Consider the following 23,773-nt stretch of genomic DNA (forward strand, 5'->3'; position numbering starts at 1 on the left):
CAGGGCAGGCCAGCCGGACCCCACCTGTGCACGAATTCATGCACAGGGTCTCTAGTTGTAATATAATTGTAAACATGTGTTCATATGTGAGACCCTGTGACTACTATGAAGTGCAAACTTTGGATGATAAAGGCAGCTTGGATGGATGGCAGGAGTCCTTTTGAATGCCTAACCCACATGTCAGGAAGGTTAGGATTTGCTTTATAGGCACACTTTTGTCTGCCCAGGCCCTACCTTTCTGGGCACTGTACCCACTCCACACCATACAGAGTTACTTCTAGAGCACAATTTTTGGACAACATGGCTTGGTCTTCTACCTACAGCTGACTGACCTAGGCATAAACACCTGACTTCAGATAGGCTGAGCCACAGGCATTTCTGGAAAACCTACCCTCAGGAACCTAACCTACCCTGAGCCAACCAGAATCCTTTCCCTGGATTTTAGTTACTGCGGGGAAAAAGAAGAGATGGTCTTTCTTCGACTTCTACTGGCTGACTCTCAAAGGTGTGATGCTCAGGAAAGTGGGATGATTTCCACCAACCATCAAGAATAAAGCAGACAGGCAGAAAATAGTAGAGACAAGATGAGGAGAACACTTCCTTCTCTGCCCATGCATCTGAAGTCCAGTCCCTATTTCTGCCTCTCTGATGGTTTGGTTTTTTCAACACTTACTTGTATTTCAAAAGCCTATACACCTCCTTATTTATTAGTTTGAGTTTAATTTCTGTTATTTGAAACAAAAAAGAAAACAAAACCATGCTAACATAAACTTAAAGAATTTTAAAACGACCCGACGACTTCACGGAGGCTCTGGCAGGAGTTCTCAGTATTTCGGAATGGGAAGATCATGAATTTTATCTGGCTACAAAGGGTGTTGGATCCTTTTATGAAATGAGTAATTGCTCTGTAATTGATTTGGTGGGTAAACTGAACTAAAAAAAAAAAAAGCCACTCTTCTTAAAGTGGGCTTACTCTTACATCCTAGAAGTTCAGGAAGGGGTGAGAGTACAAGTGTGACTCTAGTTAAACAAAGTAAATGGTCCACATATGTTGTCATGTGGACTCTGGGGACCACATTATTTAAAGTTATTGCTGCATTCTAAACAGACCATCTGAGAAGGATGATTACTTCTCAATGACTAGATCAATATTTTGTCTTCTTCTTTACTACTTGAGTGATTGGATCTAAGGCCAAAGGAGAAAATCAGGTCAGTCCCCTGGACCTCTCTGCAACCCAGCAGGGGAGATCGATGTGTGGGCTTGGGAACCCACGGAGGGGAGTGGGGCCAGGGAGCACAGTCATTAGTGCACTAACTTAATTTAAATTTCTCAATGAGAAAAGCCATGCCTATCTATGGCTCTTTGGTCATAGCATTTTAAAAATTGCCTGTGGGTACAAGGTATAACTCATTTTATGTGTAGTTTATTGAATAAGTTCATGAATTGATGATCCTATCACATACATAGCTAAAGTGAAGAGCAGCTTTCCATTCTGTCCATGAGGGGCCACATCTCAAGCTCAGAAGAGACAGAGGTGATGATGCTAGAGAGGTGGAGAGAGATGATGGGGCTAGAGAAGTAGAGAGAGGTCTTTATGTAGGAGAATAAAAGGCAGTGTTCACACTGTAGGCAGGTGTGGAGGTTCCAAGTATCCAGCATCAGACTCCACTAATATGGAATTTGTGACAATTTTACTCTGACCGAGTGGGCCCTGACCTGCATCCTACTCATTACTGAGAGACAACCTTACACTGTCCCTTAAAGAAGCCTGATTCAACGTAAGTTTATTACAGCTTTCTAATAAGAGTAAGATAAAGGATGTAAGTTATATAAAAGAATGAGGCAGTTTTCCAGAGTGACTGCTTACCTTTAACCTAAACAAAATGCCTTTTATGCACCTTAGAAGCACCATTTATATGCAAGTAATGTGCTAACTGCAAATGGGACTTATTACCTAATTAAAGCGCATCACAGAGCATCTTTTTAGAGCAATGTTTTGTTGGATGTTACAATTACAAGTGAAAGTGATAAAATATCTTTGAGCATTTCCTTTTATTCCAATATATTACTATTCTCCCTGGACTTCTCCTGTCAGTCCTCGGGCTTATGGAAATGTGGCAGTGAGGGGGAGCTCGGCTCTGAGGCTCAGAGTGCTGCTTCAGACGCCAGACAACTTGGGTTTGAGCCTGGTTCTGCCACTAACTGGTGCAAGACTGGCATGTTACAGGTGCTCTCCGTGACTCAGTTTCCTCCTCTGCAACCTGGGGATAATATTAGCACCTACCTATTAGGTTGTAGTGGGGATTAAACAAGTCAGTTTATATAAAGCATATATATGCATTGTTTAAATAATAGTTATTGCCTTTGTAAATAACACACTACAGGATTTGAAGTCAGTGAGGTCTAAATAAAAGGTAAGAACCCCATTTCTGCCACCATTAACATGTTAGGTAAGATTCTTAACCTCTTTGAACTTCAGTATCCTAGGTTAGTAAAATGGGGTAACCATGCCTACACTTCACTGGGTTGGTGCATAGTCTAGATACAATGTGCAAAAGGTCCTGGCAACCATTTCTAACTGTGCTCCTGAGAACACCAGGTTCTGTCAAGCTGCATGGGTGCACATGGATTCTGTCATTAGGAGGACCCACACTTCCTTCCTTTTGTCTGACCACAGGCCAACAAAACAATCAAAATCAGCCCACGGCTTCACAGAGACTTGCATGCATCCTGGCTCTCCTTGGAGAAGGAGCTACTGCCCAATATACCCCAAGGGGTGCATCAAAGAGAGAGAGGGCAGACTGCGGTGGGCACTATGGTCAGCCCCTAGTTACAAGGCAGCCAGTGACACACACACCTGCAGGCTGGCACCCCATAAATTCTTTCCCCCGCTTCTTTCTCAAGGCAAGAAGAGAGCTACCCCTGCCGAGGCCGCGTGCCCTTGCCCCCCTTCACAGCACCTCCATGCACGAAGTCAGGGCCCTCGGGCTCCCCATCAGACCGCCTGCCTGAAGCACACACTGGAGCCGGGGAACTTGCCTGAGAAGCCAGTAAAATTTTAATGCACTCTGTAGTGCGGTCATGTCATACTCGGTTATGGCAAATAATCCCAGATGCCTGCAGAGGTAAAATGGAGCTGTAATGTGCTTGCCTCCTAACCCGAGCTGACAGCAATGATGTACGACTACCATTAGCGGAAAATATCACTTCAACTAACCCATGATCCAGCTCCGCTCAGGGTCACATTATCCATGAGGAACAAATTACACTCCCAAAGTAAATACAAATTTTCTACACAAAATGGGTACAAAAAAAGGGAAGCGGGTGATCCCTTCCCTTCTCCAGCACACTGCTGAGTGACACAGATGATAAAGGACAGGACAAATCATTGGCTGACAGAGTGCTGTGCCGTAATCAGCTCAGCCGGCACACACTCCAGCTGATAAACACTGTATTCTCCCCTTAGTGGCAAATACGTAATCTTTAACACGGACATGGCTGCTTCGGATATTACTACCCTTTGGGCTGCAGGAATGCCCAATGCAGCACATGCAATCCGAAAAGGAAATGCCCTGTGGCCTTGGCAGACCCAGAAACCCTCTGCCAGGATGGGTGTCAGTGTCTGGGGAAGGCCAAGAGGGTTCCTGAGGTGGCGAAGGACAACACAGAGTGACACTGTTTGGGGGTGCGCAAGTTCAGTGGCCATGGTGATATCATGCCTGTTCTCCCATGTGCTGATAACAGGAAGAAAAGTCTGGGGAGACCTCTTGGATGCAGGAGGCTCTGGACCGGGAGCTTCAAAAGGAGCCTCTGTTCAGACCCAGTTCTCCCCACACTGTCCCGGCATGGGGTGGGGGGTGGGGTGAGAGGGGAGAGGAGAGGAGGTAGGTCTGTGACAAGTCCCTTTTCCTTTCTGAGATTTAGACAATCGACAAAGCAACTTCCAGGTATAACAGGAATGTTTGTATGGCACCTACTAAGTGTCAGGCACATACTAGGTATGGGGTACATGCTGGGAGCCTAGGGCTTAATAAGATTTAAATGTTTATACATATATAGACACTAAAAGAAGACTGGGTTCCTTGACCAAATATGGCTCATGCTTAGTCTTCTGGTTGGTATGGTCTCTGCCTCTAAGTACTCATGGTGGCGCATAGGCAATTTTGCTGCTTGTTTGTGCTTGTTTGTAAGAGTTAAGACATACCTTGTAGCCCTTCCCTTTTCACCTTGGACAATTGCTTCCCAGGTTTATTTAAAAAATGGCCCATTTTAGAAGAGCTTGTACATCTAAGTTATCAGTGGAACCAAATTGTATTTATTCAGTTTCCTGTGCAACTGCCATGCTTTAAATTTTAGGACCTAGTGGGGTTAAGGGTGGATTGATATAATCCAGGCTTCTTGTAGCCCAAGGACAGTGAGGCACAGAGAGGAAGGTAGCAGGGTTCTCAAATGGCACTTCTGGGCATATCCCAGGCTCACCCAGATATACAGGGAAGCAGCATGTTATGGGGAAAAGAGCCCAGTTCTTGGCATCCTAAGAGACAGTTTATACCTCAGCACCATCATTTACTAGCTCTTAGGTTTAATTTTCTTTATTTGTAAAATGATGAGAAGATACAGTCCTTGAAAGGACCTGTCATTGAGTTTGGTACATTACAGATGGTCAGCAATGCTATATATAAGGATATATATAGAACCCATAATAATTATTTAAACACATCATATAAAATGACATTTGTAAAGTATTTCAAATAATACAATCTTCTCTTCAATGCAAAGGGGTGAGTCTTCTTATTATTTAATTATTACTATTGATCTTACTCTTAATTTTTTTTGCTGTCCCTGAGAATTGAGTAGCATCTACATGTTTTAGTCCAAGAAAGTAGGAAGATGAAAATACACTAAAAGCCCTTCCCCCTTCAAAAAAAAAAAAAGTCCAAACTGAGCCCCTTGGGAAACAACTACCATCCCAGGGATTCCTGGTCAGTCCTTATTTCAAATGCTCCATTCCACTGTCTCCATAAACATGGAAGTACTTGGAAGACCATGATCCAAGCTTGGATTTGGAACATCAGGAGAAAGCTGCTCCTGGTCCTTCTCTAAGTGGCAGGAGATGTCATGCAGGTCTACAGCCAGTGCTTCTCAATGTGACTCTCAGAGCTCCATGATGCAGAGAAAGAGGGCAATTGGACCTTCCAGCTGAAACTTACACACACACACACACTGCATGACTACAAAGAAATTTGTACATCTTTATTGAGAATAGAACACTCACCAACTGGAATTAACAGTAAGACCCACTTTTCTAACAATCAAAGAGCCAGCCCAGGTTACATGCTATGTATGAGAAGCCACTAGCATAATTTATGTTGTTAAACGTAACACCAGTACAAAAGCCTCTGCTAGGACCTTCCAACTATTCAGATGACTCAGGATTCATATTCAATTCATGAGGATAAAAAGCATCACTTCCACCTGACTCCTCCTTGTCTCTGCAACGTCCCTTCATGGTAAGTCATCAACCCAAGATGATGGTTCATTCTGGGAGAAAGCAGCCGACCTGTTCTCTGGGGATGTGGAATCAGGTACTTAACCCTGCACTTTTCCAGAATTCCTTATAGGTTCAAATAATACTTATTATCAGTCAAGTGAGTTCCTAAAGCACATTATGTAAGCTAGCTCTTCATGCGTCCCCATGCACTCCCAAATAGAGTAATTAAAAAACAGAGATTAAGCTAATTGCTCTGCTGCCTACTGACAGGTGCATGGTGACAGACATAACACAGTCAAGCAGCTACAATGCCCATGTTGGTTCATCAGTAGATACTTGGGGGGAAAAAGTGGTTATGAATGTTTCCTTCAGTTACTTGGAAGAGTCAACAGCGATGTGCTCTGACCTATCCACTATGTGCCTTCCCTCTTAGGAATTTGAGAATGGATACAATCCTTATATAACTTCCTTGTACCTTGGCAAAGAGGAAATCATTCACATATTAATTTCCCTCTTATTCTGTCATGTTGTTGTTGCCTCTGTAAATCGCTACACAGAAAATCAGGATATTCAGTGTTGGATCATTAAATCCAGGCTCATTTCATAGATGACAAAACTAATACTCAGCAACATTAGGTAACCTGCCCCAGGCCACACAGCTGGCTGGTGAGAAATAAGAAACAGGTCTTCAGAGTATCCTTCTCCATTACCCTCTCACAATGAACAACAGAACATCTAGACTTGCTCTTTCTCCTCTCTATTCATTCTACAAAATAGGAGTGTAACTGAAGACATCTGACAAATTTCCAAGAACTCTTGAGTATTCTTTTTATTAATTTACATTTAATAAAAAAATCTGTACATTTGTAACCTCTAGCTTTTTCAGTTGCATGGCATGGTCTTAATGGGCAGATATTCAACATACACATTCAATGTGAGTGAAGCAATTTTTGGTTTGGCATAAAAATGCTGTGATATGAAAAAAAATAAGAACTTAATGAAAGTCAGAATTAAAAATAATCTGCAATAGAAATTTAATGCAAAGACTGTATTAGTAGAATTTTTGGATGGATATGATGGGATTAAGGCAGTTGGAAATATGATGATGTTGGAAGAACAATTTTGACCCACACATAATCTTAGAGGAGTAAAAAGAGGTTAAGTGGATGGGCATTATGGAAATCAGGCATCCAAAATGGAAAGCTCTTGAAATTCTGCCAGAAGTTGTAGAAATTTCCAAATAAGCTAGTGAATTTACAGATGGCTTAAAGTATCTTATGAGAAAATAAAATTGTAATATAAATATAGAAGGCAGAAGATGAGAGCACATTTTTGTTGGAATTCAGAAAATAAACACTGGGGTTGACATGAACTTGTTTTCTCAACTTGTTTCATGTATCCCCTCCATTTGGAGATGAGTATCCAGGAAAGGAAATGCAAATTTAGCAAAACAGTGAACTTTACTGAACACCCAATTTGTGCCCGGCATTATACCAGAGCTAGGGATCTAAAGACAAGAACATGGGCCCCTGCTCGCTGCCTGGGGAATGGCTGTTGGCTCTGCTGCTGTGAAACTGGAAGGGAGGAGGAAATTCCTCTCTCTAGCTGCAAAATAGCACAGCATCTCTGAGTTGTCTCCTGATCAGAACACCTCCTATTTCAAACCAGGGATGGGAAAGCAACAATGAGGGCCTTCTGAGTCTCATGAATGTTGCTGAGGGCGCACAATCTTGACCAATTGTGAAATGTGGCCAATCAAGGGGTGGGACTCTTCCACTATAAGCACAGCCACATGCCCAGTCTTTAGTTTGATATCTCAGCAGTTTCTGCGTCCTTCAAGAGCCAAGTTAGGCATGTGGTTTGTGTTGAGCTAGGAACATAAGCCTGTGCTGGTCTCCTCGCTTGCTTTTCTTAGAAACGGCACCCTTCCCACACAAGTAAAAACAAAACGATCAAACCTACAAATTTAGCATGGATTAAAAAATTTTAATGCAACCAAAAAGTGTGTGCAAGTCGGGGAGAGGAAGCTAATGTGGAAAAGAAGTGGTACTGCCTTTGCCATTAGTCCGAGTCCCAGGAGACTTCCAGGTACTGGTGAGCAAACCACAGGAGCAAGGCAACCTTCTCCATTGGTCACTCGAATGGGTAAAAGCCCAGACAGAGGAACTGCCATCGGAACTCATGCTAAAAGCTTCATTAGGAAAATGAGAAGAGTTCCTATCTGTGATGAGACTGTATATGTGTGTTTTGCATATGTGTATATGTCATGCATCTATAAACATAAGCATGTGGGTGCACGTACACAAATACCTCCATAGTTTTCTAGTCTTTCCTCTGAACTCTCAAATTGTTAAGAGCATCGACAATGGAAAAGTATGTTTCTCTTTGACATTTGTTATAAGGGAGTGGTTCTCAAAACCCATTGTGTGTCAGACTTCCCTAGGAAGCATTTAAAAAAATACAGATGCTGTGCCCCCATCCCAGATGTACTGAATCCGAATGTCTCCCCTGTGATGGACATCTGGGAACCAACGGTGTTTGGTATGTGGGACAAGAGCTGTACAATCCAGGATAGCATGCCTGCTTGTGGCTCCAGGGCTTTGCACAAAAGAACGCCTGATGTTTAAGATAAGGAGTTCAAAATACACTGTTTGGGGACCCTTCTGAATTTCACTGCCCTTCCATTCAGCTTGTAGCAGGAAGCAGTGCCCTTGGGGATGAAGGCTGAGCCCCAGGTTCCAATGGAAACCAATCCTCCCTGATGTCCTCTGGCAGGGTTCCTGGCAGAGTCTGAGCTTTCTAAAGAGGAAGATAGGCTTCCTCCTGCCCTAAGGGGGTCTCTCCCCTTTCACCCAAGTAAAACGAATGGAACTAACATTTATGGAGCACACGCTCTGGCCCAGGCCTTGAGCCAAGTGCCTTCACTGAACTGTCACAAGACTACAGGAGGAGCTCTTGTTATCTCCATTTGGCAGATGAGAGAACTGAGGCTTGTTCACGGCTACAAAGTGGTAAGGGACAGCCAGAAAGAAGCCTAGGCCACCGGACTCAGATGCCCAAGTGTTGGACCACTGAACACTAGGCCTTCCAGCCAACTCTGCCATGTGGCCCACACAATAAAAGGGGGATGAGTATATAAAGTGAGAGTGACTTTTAGTCTTCACATGACTTCCATAACCCAATAGGAGGGTGTTCTTTGGCATAATAGCTGCTGTGGCAGAGAAAGAGGCAGCAAGAGGAAATACAGGCCAAATATGTGGAAATGTGTACGTTGCCTCTTTGTTCTCATGATACCAATTCATTTCCAGTGTGGGGATTGGAATAATTGCTTAATGTGGTGATTAAGGCGCCAAGTGCTGCCTCTGTCACTAACCACAGTGAAGACAACCCCACACCTGAGATGCAGCGCTGCAGCCTTTCCTAACCCCGCCCATTCCCACCTCACCAGAGTCCTCCTGGCTCTCTGATATTGTGTAAAATGTATTCTCGGCTGGGAGGGGAGGCTAGGAGAGATGTGTTGCTCATGGCTCATCAAAGGCTTTCCACCCACAAGTACATCTTCTGCATTTATGGAAAGCTCTGCTTTTCAGCCCCTTTCCCAGTCACTTCCACATTAATTAGTAAGGGTATCATTTTATAAATTACAGCTTCGTATCAGAGGAAAGCAGAGTTTATCTTAATTCAGTCAGCTGTGTGAAATGCAGTACCCTAATTTTAGACCGCCAGCTCTGCAGATCCCCGCGGAGTAAGAGAATGACAGGTCTTCCAGAGAGAAGTCCCAGTGGGTGCCCTACAAGTCTCACTTCTGCCTCCAACAGCATCCCTGGTGGGGCTACTGATGGGATCCCAGGACACTGAGTGGCATCTTTTCCACCATTAGCAATTCAGATTTGAATCCGAATCCTCCAAGGGGCACATGAAAGAAAGCAGCCGGGTTAGCTGTGGGGCTCCGAGAGGGCCCAGGCAGGAGGTTCTGGCACAGGGGAGGCTGACAGGGCCTGGGCTCTGGAACAGAGCACAAGTCTGGGGGGATGGTATTAAAGCCAGTGATAACCACCGGGCAATCCCAGTCCAAAAGGGGAGCCTGATAGTCTTAACTATAACAGGGCGAGCAGGCATGGCTGCAATTAGAGTCCCAATTGCTCCTGTCAGGAGCCCTGGGAGGAATGCCTGGGGGAGGGGAGCAGGGAGAGGTGATGTGAGGGTGGTTGTGGAGTAGCTCCCAGGTAAGAAGAGGACCTGCAGGGCCACCACAGTCCACAGGAAAGACGACAGGGGCGGGGTGGGGGGCAGCAGAGGCAGAAGTGCGCACAGGAGGGAGGATCGGTCCAAACACCCGCCCCCACCCCCCGCCATCTCCCCACTCACAGGGCCGTGCCTGTATACATATCCTTATTCTCCTGCATTGCCCTGAAATCGCCCTGAACTGAGTGGTGGGCACCAGCTACTTCCCACCGCCCACAGTCTGGTGTCAGAGACTGAAGCCCGAACAGCAATGACTTGGGAATCCGGTCGCAGGAAGGATTAGTTCAGGTGTTGGCAGGAAGTGGAAACACCCAGATCCCTCTGAAAGCCAGGGGCAGCTTTGGTAATTCCCCAAATGACCTGTTAGCTGGTCATCTTGAGGAGTGGTGCTGAAACCTGGAGGACTCTGAGGTCGGCCTGGAAGGGCCCAGGCGTGGGGATTTTACAGCCTCCCCGTGATGGGTGTGCCGCCCAGGTTGAGACTGCCTATCAAGACATGCACACGGAATGCAAAACTGGACATCCTCTCCACCTCTACCACTGCTGGTAGGTGACGCTTCCGGAATTCAGAGCGCCTTCCAAGGAAGAATGTCTGCTGGGCTGTGAGACCCCGAGCAGGCTCATCCCCTTGGAGAAGTGCCACCACCTTGGAGGCCAACCATCGCTGTGGAAGAGCCGCGGAATGGCAGCAGGTACCTGTCCTGCCTGCTGCCTGTGGTGACACCTGCCAACGTGGGATGTGGCCCGAGGGCTCCAAGGGCTGGTGGGCACGACTTGAACACTGACCCTCCATGCTGCCCATGCGCCTCTGGCACCCACTACTCACTGGCGCCCGAGACACCAGGAGACTGGCTTCTAAGCAGCTCGTACTCTGGGGGCTGGAGTAAGGAAGCTCCTACTTGTCAGTTAAACAAAAGAATAGTCCACAGCCCCCTTTGCAGTGTGTACTTTCGCTGTCATCCAACAGCCCATTACCATGTCACAGCACAGCACACCCTTCCATAGGTCACTTTGTTTAAAATGACATGGATAATGCACATGTCAGCAAGCTGACAGTCCTGGCCGTCCTTCAGAGATAAAAACCTCAGGGCGAGAGCCTGTTCTTATCTGGGGACACGCATTGGTCTATCATCCAAGTCAGGCAGAACATGATTTCTCCAGAGAGCACTTTTTTCATTTCCTGATTTTAAGGAAATCAAATAAGCACCATTTGTCTTCATCTGAATATGCTTGACCTGCTCAAATGATGATGTCTCGCATTTTATAACAGGCTACATATGCTGAATTCAAATTAACAACAACACAGAACAAGAGCCTCCACATCTCTCTCGGAGGCTGGCAGCAGAGAAGGAGGGCTAGTCTGGGCTGATGGAAAGATCCCACTAAACGCTAACTGCAGATGCTGAATAAAATCAGCAAGCAGGCAGGAAGAGATGGAAAATGGGGCTCAGGGACGCCGGCTCCGCAGGACAGATCCAGAAACTGGGGAAGGGAGACCAGCAGTTCCTTTTGGTGCCAAGTAATAGAGAAACCATAATACCCAGGTAACTTTTGGAAATACATAAAGTAGGAATAAAACTGGAAAGAAATTGGGTCGGGGGATTTGAACACCTAGGAAGAAAGACCAAACAGACAAACCATCCCTTTGCTTCAGGCAGCAGGAAGTTCATACTACCAGGCCGTGATCCAGTCTTCTGAGAGCTCAACCCAGAGCTCCCCTTCCTCACCCACGTTGAACCGGATACAAAGGCTGGTGGCCATCGGCCTTGAAACAGAGTGCACCTGCTGGAAGAACTGCCCTCCCACCTGGCCATCCGCCTGATTTGAGAGAGCAGTTCCCCTCTGACCGCCCTGCCCACCCCTCGCCCCAGGATGACATTCCTAGAAACATTACCATTAGCATCTCCATTGAGAAGCCAATATGTACAGAAAAGCAGGACGAAGCATACGGGCCAGTAAGATAAATGAAAACATGACATTATAAATACATATTAGCACATTTAATGTTCCAATCAAGGATTAAAGAAGAAAAATCAGATGGCTATTAAAATAAATCATTTCCTCTTTTGAAATCTTTTATAATGTGAAAACTTAGTGCCACATATGTGCACTATTAAAGGGCTTATTTTAAAAAAGTGGACCTCACAAATTAGATGTAATTTCTTATCTTAGAAAACATGACTATGTGAATAAAACCTGACTTTACAGAAGAGAAAGGTGCTGCCCCCATGAAGCTGGTACCCCCACCCTGCCCCTGCAGCGTGTCTGGGTGTGGGAGAACCACGGTGCTCAGTGTCTATGTACTGTGCCCACAATTGCAGGTGGGGGTCTTACCTTCTCTTCCTGGTCACTGTCGCTGTCACACTGAAAAAGTAAACAAGAAATGAGGGTTAGTGCAAAAATGAAGTAGGTTTTTGTCTTTGATACAGAAAACAAAAGCAAGACCAGTAAAGGAAAAGGGATCGTGGTCTGAGCTGGGTGGGGATTCTTTGGCCTGAGTGCTGGTAAACGGGTAAGAAGCAGGACGCTGCCCAGCTGCCCGCTGTGTCCTCTGTGCCTATGCTCTGTGGCTCCTCCTGTGGGCAGTCTGGTGTATGCTCATCACCCCAGTGAGCCCCCCGATTGCATGGCAGAGGGGATGCCCAGCGGGAGCCAAGCTGGCCACAGGGTGAAGGTGAATCAAGATCATTCGATGGGATTGAGAGCAAAATCAATTCTTTAATGGAGACCTTCTACCTTCTATTGTCAATGGCTGTCTCACTCCTGGTACTTTTCTAGAAGAAAAGACGTAAACCGCTGGGCACTGCATTCTCTCATTTAGATTGGGAAAGAAATAAAGCATAATGGGTGAGGCTGGCTTTTCCTGAGAACAGAGAGAATGTTCTCTATAAAATACATGCCAAGGATAGAGGTCAGGGTACCAAATCAACAATATGGGCAAAAAAAAAAAAAAAAAAAAAAAAAGTTTTAGGACAGTAGACTCACTTGCATCATGTCTAACAAATCCCACGTACCAACTGTTGAGCTGGGTTTGGGATAACCAGGAATGATAATTAACTCAAAGGGAAAAAAAGAATACAAAATTTTTAAAAAAATCAACAATGTTCTGTTATCTAATATCTAATTTTTAAAAAAGGGACATGTTTTGTTAAAGTAAATGCACAGCAGATGAATAGTTCATTCACTCAAATGCCTTTGAGAAGCATGGCAGAGACTTAAAGAAGACCCAGGACTGTCCCTAAGGTAGCTTCCAGTTTAGCTGTCCAGTCACGCACCATGGGGTGACCAGGACATGTCCTGAGAAATGTGCTGTTTAGCGATTTAATTGTTGTATGAACATCATAGACTGCGCTTACAGAAACCTGGATGGTAGAGCCTACTACACACCGAGGCTACATGGTCTAGCCTACTGCTCCTGGGCTACCGGCCGTACAGTGTGCTTCTGTACAAAACAACACGAGCTTAAGTCAAGCACCGGAGAGAGGGAGGCAATCAAGAGAGGCAGGAAACATGAGATGTATGAGGCTGTGGCTGGGATAACACAGCATACTGTTTTCCAGCAAAGTTTTTTTTTTTTTTTTAATAAGAGAAAGAGTACACTCTAAAATAATAATGAAAAGTATAGGAAATACATCAACCCATAACACAGTCGTGATTACTGTCGAGCATTATGTACTGCACAAAATAGGACTGGCAGTGCAGTAGGCTTGTTTGCATAAGCACTCCACAAAGACACCAGTAACGAGTGGCACTACGATGTTATGACAGCTGCAACGTCACTAGGTGATAAAAATGTTTGAGCCCCACTACAATCTTGGGGGACTACCGTCATATATGGTGGTTGACTGAAACACTGTTGCGGTGCATGACTGCAGAAATAGAGTTAGAACACAGACTCTGAGCAGGGGGTGCATGACCAGAGCTATGTTCTATTAAGATGACGCTTCCCACGGTGAGGAGAGAGTGCACTATGGGAGAAGCCGGGTCATAGGGACACCAGTTTGGCAGACATCACACTGTCTATACCAGCAGGGTGTGTGGTTTGCGAAAGAGATGAACAGATGGTAGAGCAATTCTAAAGGTAGAACCAACAGGACTTGATAACACATGGATATGGGAAGCAAGTCAGAGGAATGAGTCGAGGATACTGCCAAGGATTTTTAGTGTGGCCACCTGGATGTGGGAGTTGATGCTGCTATGAACAGACACAGAAAATAAATTTGCTTATACAGCAGTCACTACTGGCTAGATACCCACAGCCATTCACAATCCCTTCTCTTAGTCTGTACCTTTTTCCTGACAGTTGGAGAATGAAAAAGCCAGATATTCTCTCTTTTCCAACTTTCCTTGCAGCTGAGGGTGGCCATAAGATACATTTTTGGCTGAGACTTGAGGAAATGTCTGCTGACGGTTCTGGAAACATTTTCTCTCCTCAAAAGAGGAAGAAAAGCAGAGCACTTGCCTCTTGCCTTTGAACATGACTGCATGAGGATGTGAGGTCTGGATCTGGGGCAGCCATCTTGCAGATATGAGGCAAAAACAACAACAACAACAACAAAAAAAAAAAAACGGAGTACAAAAACAAGGTGATCAGGCCAAAGGAAGAAAAACCCTGGCACAACTGAGCCATCTGAACCACCCTCAGAGCAGCCTATCTCTGGACTTGTTTGTTCAGATAACAGATAAGTTACAGTATTTAAACCACAATTGAAAATAACCCTAACCCCATCCAAGGGACATCTTGGTATTATAAGACACACTGTGGAGACTACTTCCTCTTCTCAACCTAAGCTGTCTGTACTACGAGCATTTAGGGGCTCACATCACAGCTGTATGGACTGGAGGGCTGTAACATTTTCTTTTCCACTGGCTCCTCGATGCCATACGCTTACCCGAGTTGTAGTGACAGTGCGTTAACCAAGTACATCTGAGTCATTTTCAACCAAGCTTTCAACCTCAGATGGTCCACTCTTACTCTCTTTTGCCTGATGAGTGGATTTCTCTATTATAAAAAGTCAAAGGAGCTGAGAAAGAAAATGGTGACGTGATGTGGCGACTTTGAAGGCCTAGAACAACAGACAGATGAGGAACAGTTCTCCCGATGGTGTGCTTTCCCATTGCCTTTAATTAAGCCTTCCTTGAGGTTCCCAATTCTGGGCACATTTTCAATGGTGAAAAAGCATGATTGGGGGTGAGGGGGGTGGAAGAGGGATGAGGATTTGGCCAGGCAGGCTCATTTTCCCAGCTGTTCACAGCCCGCCTTGTGAGGTAAGCAATGACCGCTGACGGCTGGAGCACAGAGGGAGTGGGGATGTCGGGAAAGAACCTCCAGTGACCACACCGCCCCCCATCGTAACAGCAGAGTGTCCCTGGGAATGGTTACTTCTATCAAAGTGTTAAGCTTCCTGCCTTCCAACGGTCCAGTTCTAATTTCAAGGTCCACTTAATTCCGCATCAAGTAATTACTGATATACCCAGAAGCACCTTGTCTCCAGAGCTAAGCATATGGTGGGGAGCTGAGACCTACTGGTATCCATTATGGAAGCAGCACGGATGCCAAGCCGATTAAAAACGCTCAGGCTCCCCACGCAACATGCGGGTGAGTGACAGCTCCTCGACGAGGCCAGTCGCAGAGTCTGCCAAAACAGTCTCTGCTGCGCGGGGCCCACATGGTGCGCTGAGAAAACAGTTCCATTTCTGGTATTAAATTCCCACACTGACCCGAGGACTTTGCCGTGAGCTCAGCAGGAGCGCGCCATCCAATTTACAGCCTCGCTCTCTGGAGCCTCGAGTGCCAGCCCCTGGCAGAGACGAATGATGGTCAACCCCTCCAGCTCATAAATTATGCAAAGGCAATAAATGCACTCAGCAAACAGCGCCTAACGTTTGCCTAGCCTGGCTCCTAACACACTCTGTAAAAAGCCAGAAGCTCCACACATACAAGAGGTCTATTCCACTCATAAAGGGGGTTTGTTGACAACTCCAGACGGAAAGCCAGCCATGGGCCTAAGGAGTCTTTCTGCTTCGCTGGCAGCGGTTTATGGGCCTGCTTTATGAAAAAGGGAGGCTGTTTTATGGAGTCAGTGTGGGGAGAATTCATGGTCTCAAATTCACATTTAATACACTGTGCAGCTTTCATACCCTAAGTTCCATACTTGGTGGATTTTTGGCCAAATGATTCTTGGTCTTGAAAGGTTAAAAGAAGAAGTGTCTGCTCCCCAATCCCTAGATACCCACTCCAATTTATCAGAGTTCACACCGAGCCACCTCCTGATTCAGGTTTATGTTCTGCATGAGGCTGGGAAATGGAAAAGGCATGTCAAATGCAGAAACGGGGTCCCAGCTGATTTGGCCAGTCTAAGCATTTTGACATCGAGGTCCTGCATTGGTTTATTAGCAAACAGGTTGCACACTAACGACCAGCTTGAGGTGACAGAGGACTCTCCATGACTAGATTTCAAAGCCCTTTGTGCAGAGCTGAAAATATTCTCCTGCATTTTAAAAGCAAGCAATGAAAAGGAACAAACAGCCCTTATACTAACCCACCCGGCGAAGAATTCTTGGTCACTCAGTCTTCAGACAAAGATACCACCCAAACCCACCACTGACAAAAGAGGGAAACGCGGTGTGGAATCCAAACCACGTGCCTCAAATGCAGAATTAGAAAGGGACTAGTTCCTCACCTGAGTACACGCAGCCATTCCAACACATCACCATCCACTTCATCGTCCCCTTCCTCCCGCCAGCTTCACAAATCAGACCTGAACCTTCCGAGGCACCTCTTTTTTCTCCCAGACATGTTCCCCCTCTCCCAGACATGTCCCCCTCAAACTCTTCAATCAACCAATAAACCAAGTAACCCACCCACCTAATAGTTTTTCCTTTAAAAATTAATGCATATTTATTGACTACATTTTAAAAAGTTACCCACCAATCGGCCATCCATTGACACTGTTGACATATTTGTACAATTCTTTCCAGTCTTCTCCATTCTTTCTCTTCTTCACGCACACACATTTTAAGAAATGAAATCCTAATATTTTGTAACCTGTTTTGTTTTTGCATAATATGCCAAATACTTTAGTTTCATGAGTAACATTGACCCTGTACCATCACTTATAAAAAAGGCTGAACTGCAATCCACCGTTTGGATTGTAAATTGTAAGAAGTTCCCTAGTGCTGGATATTTTGATTATTTCCATTGAACATCCGGGACTTTCCCCTTGTACACATTTGCCAATACTGTTTTTTCCTTGTATCTTTTCACGGCCCTTCCCGTTCTGCATATTCTTTAATGCCTTGTCTCCCCAGAGCAGCACCTGCAGCTCCATTCTTCCAGGGGAGTCCTTGAAGAGTCCCTAGGTTCCATCTACCATTTCTATGTTGAGACTAAACCTCTATGCTCACCATTTGCCAGCTATGTGGCTTTGGTAAAGTCTATACATCTCAGTTTACTTAGCTGTAAATGTGGGTGATAATGCCATTTCCCTCATAAGAAGATGAGAATAAAATGAGATAACATGTATAAACAACTTAGACAATGCATGGCACAGAGTACGTGCAGACAATAAATGTTAAGTATTATCAACAAGTTTCTCTGTGCTAATCCCCTCCCACTCAAGCCCTATAAACACCTCAGACTCAAGCATCCCTCTAAATCTAGACCCACCAACCTTTGCTTACCCAACCTGTTCCTCTCCCATGTTGTTCCCATCATCCTTGAGCAGACCTACCTTCCTTTCTCACCCAATATTATCTAGTCTACCTTTTAAGTCCTCTCCATCTCCACGGTCATGGACACCACTTTAGTGCAGGCATTTACTTTATCATTACAAGAGGCTAATGATGCTTCCCAGGACCCACGGTTTCTTCTTTTTCTGATCCAAGTCCTTACTAACCACAGTGGATTTCCTAAATTTCAATGTGATCATGACACTTCCAACTTCCCCACCCCAACTTCTAGCCACGCCTTCAGCACAGTGCTCCTCAGCCTTTCTGTGGAGAGGGGCCGTTCGTTTTTGTTTTGTTTTGTTTTCAAATACATTGTGACCAATCCTATATAATAAAGATGTAATATGCAAATGGTTGTTATGCCGTGAAGCGTACGACCGACCACGTGACAACCGGATCACGGATCAGCAGGAGGGTGGGGCAGGGAGCTACAAGCGGGCGGTGGAGAGCTACAGGAGGGGGCAGGGCAGCAAGCTATGAGGGGGGTGGGGGAACTACAGGAGGGCGGGGCAGTAGGTGGAGAGCTACTGGAGGGCTGCAGCGAGCTATTGGCGAGTTACTGGCACACGGATTCGTGTGCAGGGCTACTAGTATTTTTATAATATAAAGTAAAAAATAAATTGCTAGATAAATAAAAAACACATAAACTATGTTATTTGATTTAAAAGATGTAAAATTACTCTATTGAATTGCTATAAAGGCTTTCAAATGCTTAACTTCTTATCAGACTAGTTACAACCAGCTGATAGATTGGCCTCGGTCTGTGTCCCTACTGTTGAGTAGCAAAATTCCAACATACCCCTTGCTCTAGCCACACTTGGGTACACTTGGTCACACCCTCAGCCCTTAACAATTTCCTCTGCCTGGAACTCTATTCCATCAAATTCTACCTAAAAACCTTTAATGTGTCTTTAAAAACACAGTGACTGTCCAATACTCTTCTTAGAAGAATTCTTAGAATTCTAATACTTTTTATGATTAATTGCTTCTGTCTCCATTCCTTACAAAACTGTATTTCACTGTTTGCCATACGTCTTCCTCACCAGAGAGTGATCCCACATAGGGAAGGGCAGCACCTTCATCATCTTTGTATCTCTAGGCCGTGGGACATAGTAAACCTCAATCATATTGACACATTTATCCCATTCTTCTTTGAAATTCTTCAAAGTGTGGTTGATCCCACCCAACACAAGCAAACTATGATTTAAAAGACAAGTAATTCCAAAGGAAGAAGGCACCGGAAACACAGACTAACTTGACATTTAATACAATGGGATGTATATTTGAACACACTGGGCAGTGTTAGAATTGTCAGAAGAGCTTAGAGTTGGGGCCCAGAAGAAAGTATCTTCTATTATGTGATTATGACTTTATTGTATTTCCTCAAAAGAAAACATTTCTCATTCCCATTTAGGAATCGTAATACCTGTGTTTTAAGACTTTGATCCAAATTGAAATAAGTCAAGGTCTGCGACACCTCCCTGCCTCATTCAGAATAAGGGAATGAAATGGAATTCTAGGGACCTTGTGATGGAATGCATTCTTAAGCAGAAAGTGGCAATCATTGAATATATCACATACAATGACATTGAGGAGGGCATTGCTCTCTATTCTGCTCAATGGACCTTGCTGGAGCAGTTATTTCGTATCTCAAATCCATTTATCACTGCCACCAAAGGTGTCAGGGCTGAACACCATTGCTGAATAAAGTTATTTTATTCTCATTTCTGCCTAAAGGAAATGAGAGGAAAATGAGGGAGAACCCTAACTTGTAAACCACTGTGTCTAACATCAGGTACAATTTAACTTTGCCAGTGACAAAACAAATCGGTTCCCCTTTGGGGTAGGCGGTTTATCTAAGTCTGTAAAGACATCCCTCACCTAAAAGCAATTTCAGAAGAAGCCACCTGCAGAAAACATGACACTTATTTTCTTATTTAAAGAAGTGAGGTGGCGGCACGGTGACCAAAAACATGTCCACTATCATCTTCCCACTTGCCTAGGTCCTTGTACATGCAGAATGGGCAGCCACTAGCTGATGTCTGTCTCAGTCACCCCACAGAGCCCTCATTTCCATGGTTTACAGTCCTCTCACAGCCTTGGACTTTAAGTGAAATTGAAAGCTCGGGGGCCCTAGAAATAGAAGGTTTAATCCTAAAGATTTGAGGTATTCTTCCTGATTACAAAATGATGCCATTGGTTCCTCCTTCCCTGTAGTGTTACAATAACTATGTCTGATCAAATGAAATCACCCCCTCATAATCAAAGTCTAATAAAAAAATTTGTATGCCAAACATAGCGTAAAATATAAGAACAAAGTTTCTGACAATTATGAAATGAGCACATTTGAAAATCATATAAGGTCCAGCAATCTGCAGCTGTTGAGGTATAACTAACAGTAAGCTTACAGAAGCTTCTGGAATTTTGTATTGGTGAAGTGCGATTCCTGCATGGGGAGTCTGCAGAATTGGGCAATTTTGAAAGTTCTCAGCTTGAACTGGCTGGAGCTCAAATGACGGATGTGATTTGAGGGGCAAGGGGAACATTTCTTATTCTCCCTCTAGGGTCTCTTAGATGATCACACAATTTCATTCAATAAGTAATTTTAAAATGCCTACTATGTGCTAGGGTCATTCTGACCACCCATTAGAAGTGCAAATATACTGACAAATCATTTTGTTCAAACCTGAAGTTCTAAAGCTCGCAAATTTATCGTCAATATTTTTTTTCTTTTTGTCACTTTGAAATCCAGGTGTATTTCATAAAACACTCTGTATGCTGTAAATTTCCACTTAGCTCATTAAAATATAATTGGGTTTTTGGAAGTAGGAAAATAAGTGGATATTTCACAAATTTTTGGAGAGTTCAGCATTTTCTTCCCTTAGAAGAAAGGAAGTCACATTTTGCCAAGTATAAACAAACATACATAAACCCAAAGGCGAATTTTGCTTAAAACCCAGAGCCCACAAGCCTCAGTGGTTGGCAAAATGAGAAAAATGAATTTCTTACCCAAAGGTAAAACTCAGTTTAGGGCTGGGTGATTTGTAAAAGATCTCTTTTAAGCTTAAGCACCAGATCCTTTGCCTCTTTGTCATTGATTTACTGATTCTAAGTCATCAATAGCATTAATCCGTGCCTGCCTAGGGACCTATTACAAATGACTTTGAAGATGGTGTAAAGCAAGAATGTATTATGAGGCCACAGTGTGAGGAGCAGGGAGACCTATTCTTCCGTGTTCTTTGGGGGTTTTCTATGTGACCCTGGAGTGCTGCACTCTTCCCTTTCCTGGTCAGTCGCTGGTTTCTTTGGGTGGGGCTGGAGCCCCCTAGTTTTGCTTCAACTAAATCTCGGTTCTTTCAGAGTCCTGTGTTAGCTAATGAAACACAAATTTGCTGATGAGCAGAAAGGAAAAGTATGTTACGGGTTAAAATAATACAAGAGTCTATTTTTTCCGCTGTGTTGTGATCCATAGAAATCACCCTGAGCCTTTTCCCTTTCTTCTCTGCCTGGGAAGCCAATTGCTTTGATTGCAGTGATATGAGCTAGCTAAAATGACTTGCCCTTGCTTGTGAGGCAAATGGAACATGCTAATAGAACTTATCGCATTACCCGATGCAAAAGTGCCATAGCTCATTACTTTAAGATAAAAGGATATCATTGCAGACGGCAAGCAGAATTGACTTTCTGAGGCCGACTTGATGATGATTTAATCAACTGCTCTCTTTCACTTCTCATCTCTGCGCCTGTCGGTTTCACAGGTGCCGTTAAATGAGACACTCAGAAAGTGAGCGGAGGGAAAGAAATTGCTGTCATTACTTTTCAAGAAAGGAGGTATGCAAATTTTCGACAGAAAGATTGCGTTCATAATGGGCCTAGTAAAATACAAGGATCATGCTTGACAGGTGAGGGCAAGCCATTTGTATGTCCTTAAAGCAGAGCAACCGTTCTCATTTAGAAATGTGCTCCGTAAAAGAAACTACAAATGAGAGGCCTGGCGGGGCCAGGGGGAGAGGCAGGCCAAAGCGCACAGGGTTGGTCCAAGCTGGTTTGAGCTTTAGAGGGGGGGACAGTGCTTGAAGTCAAATCCTGGCTCTGCCACATATGACCTATAGGACCTCTGGCGAGTATCTTAACCTCTCGGGGCCTCAGTTTCATCATTTACCAAATGGGGCTTTTGACAGTGTTTGCCTCCCAGGCTGTCGAGAGCGTTCACTGGGTTAATAAGTACATAATAATAATAAAAATATGATAAGTATATATAATTAACACAAAAGGGTATAGAACAGTGCCTGGCACATAAAAAGCACTCCATAGGTATTACAAAGCATTCATTCATTCATTCATTCATTCACTCACTCATTCATTCTTTAACAAAGAGCATCTTGGGGTTTTTTTGAAGATTATGTGTGCCAGGTGCTGGAGATCTAGTTTAGATAGAGTACAATTCTTCTTTGATTTCACATATGTAAGTCTTGCTCCCCCAGCAGATGGTGAGCTCCTCCAGAGAGCAGTCTGGAATCATCACAGGGCCCAGGGCAGTTTTAGGGCCCTAAACCATGCCCAATAACAATTCGATGATTTATGGATTCCTCCTCCCTCCTCTTCATTTCATATTTCTGAAACTGCAAGACGCTCAAGCCCTTGGAGGAGTCCCCTCCTGGAGCAGGAAATGTCTGTCATTAGCTGGAACCTCAGGCGCTCGCCATGTGTCCTGCGAAGCCTGGAGGAGAATGGGGTGCAGCCAGGAAGAACAGACAGTTGGCTTGAATCCCCTTCAGAGAGCAGAATGAATCTGAATAGATTAAATGATCAGGGTAGTATGAACAGAGGTGTTTTTCATCCACTTTGCCTTCAATAGGTAATTGTTCTATTTTCTCCAATACTCAAAGTAAAAGCATCGTTCTTAAAGTGCCTGTAACTCTGAGTTCTTTTTCCCTAGGTAATGAAGCTGCTGCAAACCACTCTCCCTTCCAGCTCGAATTGTGAGGCACTGCTAAGCTGCGCCTACACGACTCAATTCCCTGCCAAAGGGACAATGTCCACCTCAGGCAAAAGGATGAAGAGGAGGGTCCAGGCGGCAGCGCAGCTTTGAGCTGTCTCTTTTGGAAGAGCCTGGCTCTGGAACTGCGTTTCACTGCAGCATGGTTCTTCCAGGGGAGAAAGTCTCCATAGGAGCCATCTTAGAGTGTCTCCCCTACAAATGCCAGCCAGCAGCTACCTGTCATTGAAAAGAGTGCCCTGACAGCAGCCTGGGAGGGAAATGTGACAAGCTCTCCATTATCAAGAAGTTAAGGCTTCCACTGGCAGAGGCAGCACTTGAACCCAGTTCTGTTTATGCTGATTCTTGTTCTCAGCCTCGGACTTCATGTTCTTCAGTATACCACCTCACTCCCGCTCACGCACTATCCAAGGAAACTATCTGAAAGCACATATTGTGGGTTGATTGTTTGACAAAGGGTAAGCCAAGCTGAAACTGAACGGTGGGAGCAGAAACCGTGGGCAGCAGAGAAGGCAGCCATCGGCCACATTTCCACTCCACCCTGGGCAGCGCTCCCTCTGGAGGAGGCCCAGCACAGTGCCTGGCTCAGGGACGTGCTCATTCAATCTGTGGCTGACCCAGGTTCAAATTCTGACCCCTCCACTTAGCAGCCATGCAGTCTTGGGAAAGATACTTAACACCTGGGAGCCTACCTTTTTTTTAATTCTCACCTCAGTATATGTTTTTACTGATTTTTAGAGAGACAGGAGGTGAGGGAGGGAGGGGGAGAGAGATCAACGTGAGAGAAAAACATTGATCGATTGCCTCCAGTATGTGCCCTGACTGGGGATAGAACCCACCTTTTGATGTACAGGACAATGTTCCAACCAACTGAACCCACCAGGGCTAGAGCCTACTTTATTTTTTTTTTCACTTGTAAATGGGGGTGATACATACTCTACAGGATTTTTTTGTGAGAATTAAATGAGTTCAAGCATGTGAAAGTGGCCAGAAAAAAAACACTCAATAGCTTTATTCTTCCAAGTCTTTATAAAAGCTATGTTTTATCACACTCAGAAATGAGGTAACATAATAGTTATTTAAATGTTGGGTTTCCATTTTTTTTTTTTTTTTTGGCCATTTTATTGTCAGAGGGGAAATCATATTCTGCAAGGATTTCTGCTTGGGAGGTGTCTGAAGACGTGACACTATGCTATCCAAAAACAACAACCCCAACAGAAAGTACCATTCTCTTTGAAGCAGAGAACAATAGGAGTCTTCCTGGTAACAAATGGGTTTATTTCACTGATCAAATACCAACAAGGCA

The 23,773-nt window shown here is 44.6% G+C and overlaps 1 protein-coding gene across 2 annotated transcripts in view; it reads right to left on the reverse strand.

The window, feature by feature from the left end:
• Positions 1-23,773, reverse strand: part of AUTS2 (activator of transcription and developmental regulator AUTS2) — a 1,178,049-nt gene that overhangs the window by 298,530 nt on the left and 855,746 nt on the right. For both annotated transcript variants that reach the window (XM_080682460.1, XM_080682459.1), the window contains exon 5: positions 12,072-12,101. In XM_080682460.1, the coding sequence (XP_080538586.1) occupies positions 12,072-12,101 (30 nt within the window). The remainder of the gene's footprint in view (positions 1-12,071; positions 12,102-23,773) is intronic.

The sequence above is a fragment of the Plecotus auritus genome (genome assembly GCF_963455305.1).
Source record: "Plecotus auritus genome assembly, chromosome: 7".
Classification (NCBI taxonomy): domain Eukaryota; kingdom Metazoa; phylum Chordata; class Mammalia; order Chiroptera; family Vespertilionidae; genus Plecotus; species Plecotus auritus.